Consider the following 13,044-nt stretch of genomic DNA (forward strand, 5'->3'; position numbering starts at 1 on the left):
TGGCACAACTCAGGGTCTGGCAGGGCAGATAGCAGCACAGAGCCATAAAAGTGCAAGTAATACCAGCCCATATTCCACCAGGTGAATTAATTCTGTTCCTCAGCACTAGAACACCAACATTGCTTTTCTGTTGACTGCGAGGCAAAACCCTAAAGCCCAACAAAATGAAGGTTACTTCAACAGAACTTTTTCTTCCAAAAGGAGAAATAAAAATTCAACATGAATTTTGGCCAGGTGGCCAAGAAAGCCAATGGCACATGGCTGGGAGCAGAAATAGTGCAGCCAGTAAGATCAGAGCACAGGGGATGGGCACTGCTGAAGCACCTCCAGTTCTGGGGGCAGTTTTGGGCCCCTCTTGACAAGGACAGAGAGGGGCTGGAGCATGACCAGGGAAGGAAACAGAGCTGGGGAAGGATCTGCAGCACCAGGAGCACCTGAGAGAGCTGGGGGGGAACTCAGCTGGAGAAAAGGAGGCTTGGGGGGAACCTTGTCACTCTTTAGAAGAGGAACAGAACAAGAATAAGCATTCAAGTTGCACCAGGAGAAATTTAGACTGGGTATTAGCAGCAATTTCTTCACAGAAATGGTTGTCAAGCATCCAAACAGGCTGCTGAGGAAAGCGGATGAATCACCATGCCTGCAGGTATCTAAAATGTACATATGGCCCTCAGGGACACAGTTTCACAGTGGCTTTGGCAGTGCTGGGTTAACAGTGTGACTCTGTGATGTTAAAGATCTTTTCCACCCTCAACAATTCCATGATTCAGCTCATGCAGCCAGCTCAGAGTGCTAGACTGAGTCTTTTTGCTGCAGTTTGCCTGAAGTTGTGGTAGCCAGACTACCCTGCAGGCACTGGAGCACTGGCAGGTGCTCCTGGGGAAAGGTGCACGTGAGAGGAAAGGCTGAGGGCGGCAGAGCTGTGACTCAGTGCTCACATCTGGTACCTGTAGGAACAGATACATTTATGGGTGGAGACTGTGTACTGTGGCTGATTTTCCATGCCCATTAGAACAAGGGAATGAGTCACTTCATCTGGGCAGCAACTCTTTCACAATGAAGTTCCATGCATATAGAAATATACAGAGGTATTCATTGCATACTGTGACATCAGAAAAAAACCCCTGATTATTTCCTACAACAGGGAAACAACTACACAAGAAAAATCCTCAAACTGTACAGACAGCTTCAGCTTCCATTTCACACTTAAAATTAGTACCTGCAGAGCTGCAACTCAAGAGTTTCAAGTTAAACATTAACTCTTGCACAATTACTTTATGAAGACTTGAATATAAAATGTCATTTAAGGGGGCAGTGCTGTCACCCATTGACCAACATTATCTCTTCCCTGCAATCCTGCTCCAGCAGGGCAGGCAGCAAGCTGGGCACTGCTAAAAACTGAATTTTGAGGAACACTCTTCAGCCAGCTCACTTGGGACAGCACAAAGCAGAGCACAGGAATGGGCAGCAATGCCACTCAAGGCCACTTCTTCCAGCAGGCAGGGTCCTCTCTAATATGTTGTAACCTATTAACAAGACTCCTGCTCTTAATTTTTGTTATTTTGACTAGTTTGATATTTTTTAAAGCATGAAGCCTCATGAACTAAGAGAGCAAGTAATTATGGCACATTAGGAACCCCTCTTACAAAAAATCCCAACAAAACCAACCAATAATACAAAGAACTTACCATAGAAATCCTAGAACGTGTTTTATATGCCGGAAAAAAAAACCTCTAACAAAACATCCACTGTCTAAAGTGATCAAAATAGCAAAGTGAAGTGATGTGAACATTTTTGTTTTGGCATCTCATGAAGTGTGATTTTATGTTATGGTACTACTGTCTATATGATTTATAAAAAGGCATCAAATTAATGTCACAGCTGACAGTGTAGGAAAAGTTTTATGGTATTTAGATGTTTTCTTTAGAAACTTGTGCCTTTTGACAGACATGCAGTCTTTGGATGTACACTTAATAGGTACTATAGTAATTGAATAGGGAGAATTAATACTGTATTAATAATTTACTAAAACACAACAGTTGTCTTAAGAGGAAACAGAAAAGAAACAAGATTACAAGTGCTCCATCCTTTGTTCCTTAGTCAGGAAAAAACCCAAGCAAACCACCCCAATTGTTCTTAGCTTTGCAAGGCCTGATTTATTGCCTGAATTCAGGGCTTTATTCTGGCCTTTCTCGTTCATGTGTTCAGCAGTGTGTGACCAAACACACTGATGGGCATTCTGCCTTTCTGGCAACACTTCTGAAGCTTTCATTTTACCTTTAAGTCAACACTTTCTGTTGAGAAGCTTTATGGTTTGCTGACTCTTAGGAATCTGGAGTTAGCAACACATCCTCCTTGCTTTGTAAGAACACCCAGCACTACAGGGTAAAGTGCTTCCTCTTAAACCATAAAACCCCAAAACATTTGTGATTTGATGCTGTAAAACTGCGTACCTGCCACACTCCCACAATTGCATTGGCTACTAATATGAGTAAGATTACAAAAGGCTCTACAAATGCTGTGATTGTTTCTTCACCTTCTTCAAACCAGGCCAGGACCTGCAAGAGAAACACAGTGCTTTAAATTCCTGATTTACACAGACACCTTGCAAACTTTATGCCTGTTAAGTTTCAACTGCTTAGACTTCAGCACTTTTGGAAACCCCTCAATCTACCAAGTCTGTAGCTTTGTAATTCATGAATGAGTTGGCAAAATGCAATGGAAAAGGAGAAAGAATCTTTACTAAAGCAGTACAAAGTTCACTTTAGAGGCTGCTCTTCTTTTAAAGGAATAAGCTATTTATCTGGGAAACAATTGCTACTGTTGCTTTAGAAGTGAAAGCAGAAGTTGTGACAACAGTTATGACAGTGAAAAAAATGACTTAATTACTGCATAAAACAGGACATAGATTACTCTGACTGCCTAAAATGCTAAAAACTTGCCAGAACCTGAATTTTAAGCAAGTTAATTGCCTTTACCAGTAACTTAGCCACACAAACGGAAACAGCTTTACAGGTTTTCCATGAGTAGATACAAAAACCATACAAAAACCAATCATCTACTTATTTAAATACAAGTAGTGTCATACTGAAGCACCCAGGTGAATGGTATAGTTATATATGAAGCCGGACTGTAAATCAAGTAGCTGATAAAACTCAAAATTGGATTTTAAAAGGTAAATCAAACTTGAGGACTTGCATAAAAGGCTCCACATAGATTTTGTTTTAATTCATTTGCTTTAAAAGTGCACTCCAGCGTTAGGTATCTGTCATTCATTTGACTTGAACATGTCAGGGCCTCCACAGAATGCTGGAGTCACTGATGAAAAGTCAAGTTAACATGACCAGAGAGGAAGAGCGTTTTCGTCAACGTGTTGAGCAACAGGAAGCCTGGAAAGTGACAGTAAATAGGAACAACGTGTTGAGATAATTAGGGCTGGTAGTCAGGCAACAGCACTCTGAATCACTAGAAGACTGCAGCGAGCAAACTGTTACTAAAGCAAGCCCATGATTCCACCAACAAGCTGCTCCAAGCTATTGCTCAATTGTGAGACACTCCAGGATGTCAAAAGGAAGGAGAAGCAGCATGAAAGCCTCAAGCAGAAAACAGACTGTCAAGCAAATCCAAGGCAACAAGAAATTTTTATTACAAAGGGATAAACTTGTAAGATCCAGGTTGCGATTAATACGACTGCAACATTCCAACTGGTAACACAACACTTCAAGGGTCTGTGTAATCCCCCCGCAGAACAGATTTAGCTGGGATCTCTCCAATCCCTGGAACAGCTCCTGCCATTTGCCCTGTGGGGGCAGTGGGACAGGCCCTGCTGTCCCTGCTCACCCCGCACACATCCCTGTGCCACGAGCAGCCTCCCCTCTGCACCAGAGCTGCTGCTGCCCGTGGAGCTACAGGAGAGGCCAACAGGGCATTTCCAGATCTCTCAGGGTACACAAGGTCACACGCTGACAGCAGAATCTGTTTCTTCCCTCCCTTTCTTTATTGGAGTTCTGTAGAGCTCGCTTTGCTTCCAAACAAAGCAAATAAATTCAATTATGTTGTGATGTGCTTATCTGAGCAGGCACCTACAAAGTTAACTGAAATAAAACATCTGCTTTACACGACATTAAACCAGAACCTTTTCTGATTTAAGACCATGTGTGCTGTAAAATAACATTGAGAAAGGCCACAACTTCCACAGGTGAGGAAAGGAGCTACAAGGACAGCAAGATCCAAGTATGTCAAGGAGAGCCAAAATTAAGTTTTCAAGGGATCCTTTCTTTCAATAAGCCGTTATTTCAAAAAGAGCAGATGAACTGAAATTAGAGTTCCTGAGAGTATGGAGCCGGAAGGTTTAAATTTTCGCTGCTGTTTTTTTGGTGAAATTATCAATCTGTGACAAGACTAAAGTGAAGTATCTAGTTAACCCTGGAAGCCAGCAATACACATTTCTCCAGAAGTTTCTACACAATTGCTATCACTGAACAATCCAAGCTCTAGTTCTAGAACAATTTAGTAAACATAGACGTAAAATAACCCAATACATTGCAACTTCTTGTTTTTGCTATAGCAGACTACAGCTATATTAACACTTCACTTAGGATATTTGTGATACACAACACATTCTGTAACAGACACGGTTTATTATTTGATAGCAGTCTGAAGTAAAAAAAAACAAAACAAAGGCAAGAAAAACAAAGAGGAAGTAGAGCAAGCAATAACAAATATTTAGCTTTGCATTTTTAGTAACAACAGACCATATGCCAAGGCCTGGTAAAGTCTAGACAATTCTTGTCCAAGTCACTGAGTCCTTGTCAGAAAGTTTCCACTAGCACACTTTCAAGACCCTGGAGAGGTTTACAGTGAGAGATCTCTTTTTTTTTTTTTTTTTAATTTCTACTCAGAAGAGCCCCACCATGTTTCAGCCCTGATCACTTAAAACTCCCATGTAGAACAGCTTCATTTCCAGGTCATTGATCTCCAATGCTCTGGTCAGGCACTACTGTCAATAGGTAAAGTCACCATGCATTAGAAAGTAGGAAGAATAAGAAAAGAGTAAGATAATTGCTCAAGAGAAATGCAAGCCTACAAATATAAGGGAAATAATAGCAAGACATGAAAGCCCCATATCAACAGCCAACACAAGCAGCTTAAAGGACAACTTTCATTCAGCATATCTGCTTCAGGGCTGCCAGAGCTATGGCTTGCAGAGCCTATTTTAAACAAAGCCTAATGGGGTGGACCTGCAGGACTCTGAGGCAAAAGATACACAATGACAGGCAAACAGCACTTGGTTATTTGTAAGAAGGGCACAGAGGTACAGTGCCAAAGCCAGCCAGCAATGAGGTGAGCGCTGATGGAAGCGGCTGGAACAGCACAAGTGCCCTCGCAGCTTTTTCCATTTCTACAAGTGAAGGATCTCTATTGTCAGCGAAGTTATGGAGACAAGTTACTTAATGATACCTAGTCATCTGAGGTAACAACAACTGAATTGGAGAATGGGAGTTTGGAGACAGAACTGTGCTGCCCAGCAGGCTGTACCCGCTCACCACTAACAGAGGAAAAGCAAATACTTTGTTGTCAGCAACCAAACAGGGATTTTTGTTTTGTTTTCCTTTTGACAATGGAAACTTAGAAGCAAGCTGGGAGAGGTAAGATCTCATCCCAACAAAAAGAAGCCCCGGATTAATTAAAGCAGGTCATACAAAACACATGGACTGCTTTTAAGAGTTTTCTTCTCACAGGATAGTGTGATTTCAGTTTTAATATATTTTGGACAGAGTATCAAGTCCTGCTCAGAAACTCCTCTTTTAGTGATTTCTCCTTTCAGTACAAATTAACTTAAAAATAAGCAGATGAAAACTATTTCAGTAGTCCTGTTCCATCCATGTCAGTTATACTGAACACCAGGTAACAAAGAAAAAACATGCCATTTTTAGTTCCATGATTCAGTAGAGACTTTTGTCTGCTACACAAGGAGGTCAGAGGAAAAAATCTCAAACACAAACCAACATCTTGACCACATGTATAAGCACAAAATTAAGAATTTTACTGAGTTCACAGATGGTAAGCACCCATCAATGTTATGCCGTATTTCTGAAAATGAATATATTATCACAGCAATAAGAGAAAAGATACCTGTCACCCACAGTTTAATTTTTGCAACATAAAATGGAATCACAATGACTTCTCACATTTTTATCACCCCTACCGTCATGCTAATGAGCAATCTAAGTTTAGCTAAAGGCATGTCAGTGTCACATTCTACAGCAACCCTTATCTTGTGCCACACACTCACTGCTGCTGACCTTAACAGGTAGCTTTTGGGGTGATTTCAGGGCAAAGCCTGCAACACTGTTACTGACACATCCTACTTCTCCAAGGGGACCTTTGCTCACCTTTTACCACAAGCTAGGTTGTACTCATGCTAATTTACAGGCTATTACAATCTCTGGGCTAAAGCACAGTGTATTGTTTTAATCTAAACACAGATATCCACTATTAGAAAACATTCTCAGGACATTCGCTTCTAAGTCAGCTTAGGAATTAAAGGAATAATTGAGGGGAGGGAATGCTCTTAGGATGCTGTACAAATACTTCAAGTTTTGGTAGAGTTTATAGCCTACGCTGCACCTTGTAGGAGGTGTGATGCAGAGCTAAGACTGCAGAGTTCAGCACACACCACTGCTTAAAGCAGCCACACTTCACCAAGGAATTATTCTACATCAGATGCAGTTCACGTTTTGCAACCTGTCAAAATCATTTATACTGCAAAGCAAGCTGTTCTTTTCAGTAAACACTGTAGATCTGAGCACATGCTACACAAGTATCAAGAATTAAAAGCCATGAATACACTCCACAGGTTCATTTCTGCAGAGGCTTCACAGATCCAACAGAAGACTGAGACAAGTCTATGCACAGATCCATCAGAAATTATTTATACTGTTTCTCTTCAAAAGCCATACTTAAGGCTTTCACTAACCAGGCACATCCCTTACAGCAGTTCTGACCTGGAATGTAGGACACAGGATCCACAGCCCACAAACACGCAGCATCTGACCCCGGCAGTCAGCCTGGCTGACACAGATTGAGCTGCTGCTCTGAGTGATTTTACTGACACGTACCTGACAGGCAGTGTGGGAGCAGAGGGCACAAAAGGCACTCTGAACACAAGTTTATATTCTACATGAGAAGGGATGTTTCTGCACAAAACCCAGTGCAGGTTACGGATGTGTGTTACTGTGCAGGCAGTTCTAACGGCAATAAACTAATATGATTTATGATTGTAACACAACCACCATAAAAACTCCCTCAACACCAAAAAACCAAAATTATCTATATACTTCGAGATCCTCTCTCTCATACCTCCATCTTAATTTTTCTAAACTGACAATGTACAGCTGGTCAAGAACACCAGAACTTAGGTGATGTAATTACATCCTATTTTTGCAGTAATGCAATCCTTGTATCAACATATCCAATGGTGCTTTACAGCTACTACTAAAGTCTGTATTATGCTTTCACCAAGAATTAGTGTTAAAACCCAAGGAAAACAGATAACATGATCACCTTCTGAGCAAAGAAAACACCAGAAACAAACACAAACGGGAAGAACTTTTAAAGTACCAAAATTATAATAGATCTACAGGGGTTTTACTTTTCACCAGAGAAAAATCTTTACTTCTAACATCAATTTAGTGTGCCTCTGTAGCTCCAAAATAGAAGGCAGAAAAGGCAGAGCAGGAGTCCAAGGTCATGTACCATGTCAGCTGAACAGAAGCAGAGAACCCAGATCTATCCCACACTCCATTAGACTACAGTCTCCTCTTAATTAGATAGAGAAATTAACCATACTGAAAAAAGCAAGTGAATTCAGCTGCTAATCAAGTTTTCCAGGAGGACTGAGCAGTGTATGTTCCATGACCTCTGACAGTCTGGTCTCATACTTAACTCAGACTCAGTAATCAAAGCTTTAGTTTGGGAAATCTGATTTTTCACTTACTTGTTTATAATAAAAACAACTAATTTACTTTGGCATGGAAAGCTAACAAACTTCTATGCTGACATTTGTCTCATGAGATGACAGAAACACTCCTGACTTTTCAAGAACAAAAAGACGAATATTCCCTTCTCACCCTCTGTGAGGAAAAAGGGAAAAAAGAAAAAAAGCTTTTCAATGACTGTTTATTCAATTTTCAATAGCCAGCCTGATTTCCTCTCCAGGAAACAGAGGAGTGAGAGAAGCACATCTGTCTCCATGGTCAGGTCTGATGTCACTGAGGCACTGCTCAGCTGGTACTGGGGAATTACAGACCCAAAGCCAGAGCCCTCTGGAAGGTGTTGGTGTGGGGAGAGCAGATCCCCAGCACAGCACAAACTGCAGCACCAGGGCAACCCTTCCCCCACCACACAACAGCTCCAGAGCACAGTCTCCTCTGCCCATCCTAATTAGCTTGCCCTTAGCTAAAGAGTCACCACAATTTCCACTCCCCCCAAGAGCTGCAGCATTTATTTTTTTTTCAAGTAGTTAATTACAACTCCAGGGCAAAGTCTACTGTAAACTTTTACTCCCTACCTAAACAATTTAATATTCTGCAAGCTTTTGTTTCTGTTGTCCAGCTCCCCAAGAAATACAGCCTTCACCTTCCTTCTGAGTCTTCACTCCGTTTTCCAGTTTTTCAGCAAGCACATACCATTTACACATAATATAGGAAGATTGCCTAATCATGCTTTTTTTTTAGAAAAGAAAAAAAAAGTTAAAAACGTTCTTGTTCTTTGAGTCCTGTATGCAAAGCGAGATGTCCATTTAATGACTTGACTATCCAAAGGTCAGTTACCAAATTTGGTCAACAATGGTGCCATCACAGCCGTCAACATTCTTGTCACTGTCAAAAGCAACAACTGTCACCTTGCTATTATCAGAAAGGGAAGGCAACTGGAATATTCGCCATGTAGATTCTATTTACAGTCTGCCTTGCATCCAAAAACGTCTTCCAATGATTATATATCAAGCTTGATAAAGATTAACCCAAAGGCAAGAAGAATGTCCAGTTAAACACTTACTTACTCAAGGTTAATTTTCAAAGCCAACAGCAGCATTGGGAAATCCCACCTCAAAGAAGCAAACTGTGTTGAATGAGAAGCACTTTTTAAAATACCTGTCTGGTGTACTTATGACTCATGCAATGAAAGACTCCCCAAAATTTTTGTTGGCCATCACACAGAAACCTCATCACAAGGAACTAGTTTAAGAGACAGCAATCTTGCATCTATCCAGCAAAAAAGAATAATTTCAGTATGTGCAGGTCATATACACTGGAATATGTCACTCTGCCATACAGAACCCTAGGAAATAAAAATAAATAAATAAAACATACTTACAAAAGATATGCAAGCGGCCAGCAACAAAATTCTAACTAGTAAGTCTTCAAATTGTTCAATCACAAGCTCGAGTAAGGTTTTTCCTGCAATATGTAACAAAGCCATTGAGTCATGCACATTTACATGTGAATTAAATGAATTATCAACAAGAATTAGCAGGAGATTTCATAACCATGCTCACCTTCCTCTGCTGGCAGCTCTGTCAGTGGAAGATTTTTCCAGGAAGCATGTGAAAGAAAAGAAATAATCGAAGAAACACATTAGAGCATTATCAGGCATCCACACCAGATATTCTTCCTAAATTGCATGCTCAGCTGGGCTGGATTTGACAGACACACTGAAATCCCCACTACGGCTGCTCTTTTCACCAGAGTGTGTGAATGGGCCTGTGAGTTTTGCATTTTAAGACACATAAAGGTTCGCAGGAATGTGCCAAGGGTTATAATTCAGCCAAGTCATCACTCCAGCCAGCTGTGGGACTTCTGTTGCTGCACACAAAGGGTCAAAGGCTCAACACGCTCTTCAAATGCTTTCTGACAAAGCTTTTCCTCCACATTCACTTCAAAAAAAAAAAAAAACACAAACCATCAAACTTGGTTAAAAATATTTCAGATTCTTTCCTCCATTTTAAGGGTACGTCCTTATTTCTGCTCTCCCCCTTATGTTCCTGCAACTAGACTTAGTAACCCAAGAGGCATAAAAGCAGTGTTAAAGCTAAAAAACCACCTCCACCGTGTAATCTTCTCATAGATTTTCATTTTTACACGACAGCAAGGGAGTTCAGAAGGGACTAGGACAGCCAAACAGTGAGGATTAAAAAAAATCGACTGATTTTTGTGTCCCGACTGGAGACAAGAATATAAAATAAGGGGCTGAAAGGCGCTAAAAAGCTGGGGAAAATGAAGGTCAAGACGGGAAAAAAAAAAAAAAAAAAAAAAAAAGGGCAATCCTAAACCCCACAGCGCTTCATTTCAGAATGGAAGAAGGTTTCCCACCGTTACGGTGAAAGGGAGCGGAGGTGACACCCTCCTCCCCAGAGCAGCCCTGCGAGCTCGGGATTGAAAGAAACCCACGAGGTGGAGTTCAAGTCAGCCATCTTCTCTCCCTCGCTCCTATTCCGGGTCCTGGAAGAGATGCCGGCTTTGCCAGTGCACACGCGTTAGGCCTCGCACAGGGCCCCGGCAAGGATGAGGGCGAGGAGAGAGGGCTGGGGAAGGGAGCAGAGGGGGAAGAGGGCGAGCGCCGGCGGCAGCATCCCCGCGGCGGGGCCGCCTCACCTACCGTTGGAGCCCCATTTCTCCTTCAGCTTCTTCACTTGCTCGAGGCTGAGCCCGGTGCTCTCGTTGACGCCGAAATAAGCCAAAACTTCCTCCACAGTCTTTGTGTGCGCGTTCTCCATGGCTGGGGCAGGGAGCAGCAAATGGTGCCGTGCCTCGCCTCTTCCTCCTCCCTCTCCTCCTCCTCAGCGGCGGCGGGGGCGGCGGCGAGACCCCTCCTCAGCCCTCACCACCCCCGTGCTATCACCATAGACCCTCTCCCGCAGCAGAGGAGCCCGAGCACACCTCTCTCTTCGCGGAGGAGGCCGGGAGGGGCAGGAAAAAAATTAAAAAAAAAAAAAAAACAAAAAAACAAAAAAAAAACAACTAGGGAAAGCTGCCCTTAAAAAAAAAAAAAAATTAAAAAAAAAAAAAAAAAGCCCCCACCCCCCTCCCACCCCTCACGCCTCCGAGGGAGCCGAGTCGCCTCTCCGGCGGGGACGAGGGACTTCGGGCGGGGAGAGCGCGTGCCCCCGGAGCCGCGGTCGCCTTGGTGCCGCGGCGGGTCCCCGCGGGGATGGGCCGCGTCCAGGTGGCCAAGCGGCCTCTCCGCTCGCCTCAGCGGCTCCGAGCCGCCCCCGGTAACGGAGGGCGATAACGTCGCGGGGGAGAAAAAGCCGCAGCTGCCCCGCTGCCCGCGAAGGGTGAGGATCGCCCCCTTCCGTCCTTCTCTAGCAGCCCGCTCCCCCCCGGCCGGCCCAGGCCGCTGTCGCCGTCACGGCTCGGGCTCCCCCGCGCCCGCCGCTGCCTCCGCTCGCTCCGGTCGCGCAGCGGCGGCGGCGGCTCTAATGTAACTCGGGGGCCGCCCGGCGCTCTCTCGCCGCCGCGGCATGTGGACGCCGCTCATTGGCGGGGCCGGGGCGCGGGGCGGGCATCCTGGCGGCCCCGCCCGCGGGGCGGAGGCGATGGCTGCGGCGCGGCCCCTGCGCAGCGCGGTCCCGCTGCCGCCCGTGCTCCCGCCCGGGGCTCGGCGGCGGCTGCGCCTCACGCCGCGGTGGCGCCGCTTCCGCTGCGCGCGGGGACAGCCCCGCAGGTGCGGTGGCCGCTTTCCCGCCGCTGCTGCCCCGGCGGGAGCCGCCCCTGTCCCGGCCTCAGCCCGCGGTGAGGGGGAGCGGGGCGGCCTGAGGGGAGCTGCCCGCCATTGGGGTCTTGGCGCGGGGGTTGGCGCGGAGCTGCACCGGCGACAGGAGCGCCAGCCGTCCTGTGAGCACTGCCCTCACCCTGTCGTGATAGCAGCCTCATGCAGTCCAGGGGTGCGTGTGGGGTTGGCCCCCGCCTCAGGAGCATCATCCGGTCATCAAAGGGTGACTGCGAGGCTGGCGCGCTCTGGCGCGACAGGAGCATCATCCGGTCGGAGTGTGAGGGTGAGACTCTCTCAGGAAGGCCGTAGATTCTCCCGCTCCGGAGACATTCCAAGCCCACCTGGGCGCGTTCCTGTGCCACCTTGTCTTGGCAGAGGGTTGGACTGGGTGATCTCAGGGGTCCCTTCCAACCCTAAAGACTGATTCTGTGGGGCTGCACCGGCCTCTGTCGCGACAGGAGCCTCATGCATCACGAGTGTGCAGAGGTGAGGGCCGTGTGCCTCGGTGCTGTGGCGGGGGGTCACTCCGCAGAGGTCGTGCCCTGCGCTGGCACTGAGCACTGTCCCCAGCTGCGGTCGCACACGTCCCGGTGACAGCACACTCAGCCCCGGCGATAACGTGAGGAGGAATAAACTGCACGCTGTGATTTCAGCACGGCTGTGGGCTGAGGTACCAGCTTCCCTCAGCACCGTGTCTCGGCCCTGGCACAGGCACAGGAACCCAGAGAGAGCACAGAAAATTGACTGATCCGTCCAATCCCACCCGGTAATTTATGGGAACTTCAGTGAACACAAACCAAAGAGAAATCAGCTCCAACTGACATTAATACATCTGCAACGCACACGCACAACACAGCGAGCCGATCAGCATAAACACCTTTAAAACTTGGTTCCAAGTAATGTTCTGTGTACATATGCCTGTGCAAATACCAGAGCTGATCCCTACATGTGTGCTGGCTTACATAAATGCAGATCCTACCTACAATCTGCATTTCCACCACTTACAAACCACCCACAGCACCAGGCTATAAGAAACTGATCTGGAATGAAATATCTCAGTCTTACCTCTGTGCTAGAAAAGGGATGGAGAGGGGACAGCCCATGTAAAATTATGGTGTTGAAGGGTATTTGTGGCCCCATCTCCTTTCTAACAAAAGTGCAACTGCTCGAAAAGACTCCTCTGTGAATGGCCAAGGTCCAAGGAAGGATAACTTGACAGCCTACACTTCACAGGGCAGTTCTGAATGAAAATTCCTGAGCTAGATCGGATGA

General features: G+C 45.5%; 1 protein-coding gene across 2 annotated transcripts in view; it reads right to left on the reverse strand.

The window, feature by feature from the left end:
• ATP2A2 (ATPase sarcoplasmic/endoplasmic reticulum Ca2+ transporting 2) overlaps positions 1-11,014 on the reverse strand; it is a 43,672-nt gene extending 32,658 nt beyond the window's left edge. The window contains exons 1-4 of one of the 2 annotated variants that reach the window (XM_068208462.1): positions 10,657-11,014; positions 9,557-9,574; positions 9,376-9,458; positions 2,451-2,555 (exon numbers count right to left, since the gene is read on the reverse strand). In XM_068208462.1, coding sequence (XP_068064563.1) covers positions 2,451-2,555; positions 9,376-9,458; positions 9,557-9,574; positions 10,657-10,774 — 324 coding nt within the window. In that variant the 5' untranslated portion in view covers positions 10,775-11,014. Of the gene's footprint in view, positions 1-2,450; positions 2,556-9,375; positions 9,498-9,556; positions 9,575-10,656 lie in introns of those variants that run through there. The other variant, XM_068208461.1, reaches the window with a different exon arrangement.
• Between the last annotated feature and the right edge of the window lie 2,030 nt (positions 11,015-13,044).

Source organism: Anomalospiza imberbis, chromosome 18 (genome assembly GCF_031753505.1).
Source record: "Anomalospiza imberbis isolate Cuckoo-Finch-1a 21T00152 chromosome 18, ASM3175350v1, whole genome shotgun sequence".
NCBI lineage: Eukaryota > Metazoa > Chordata > Aves > Passeriformes > Viduidae > Anomalospiza > Anomalospiza imberbis.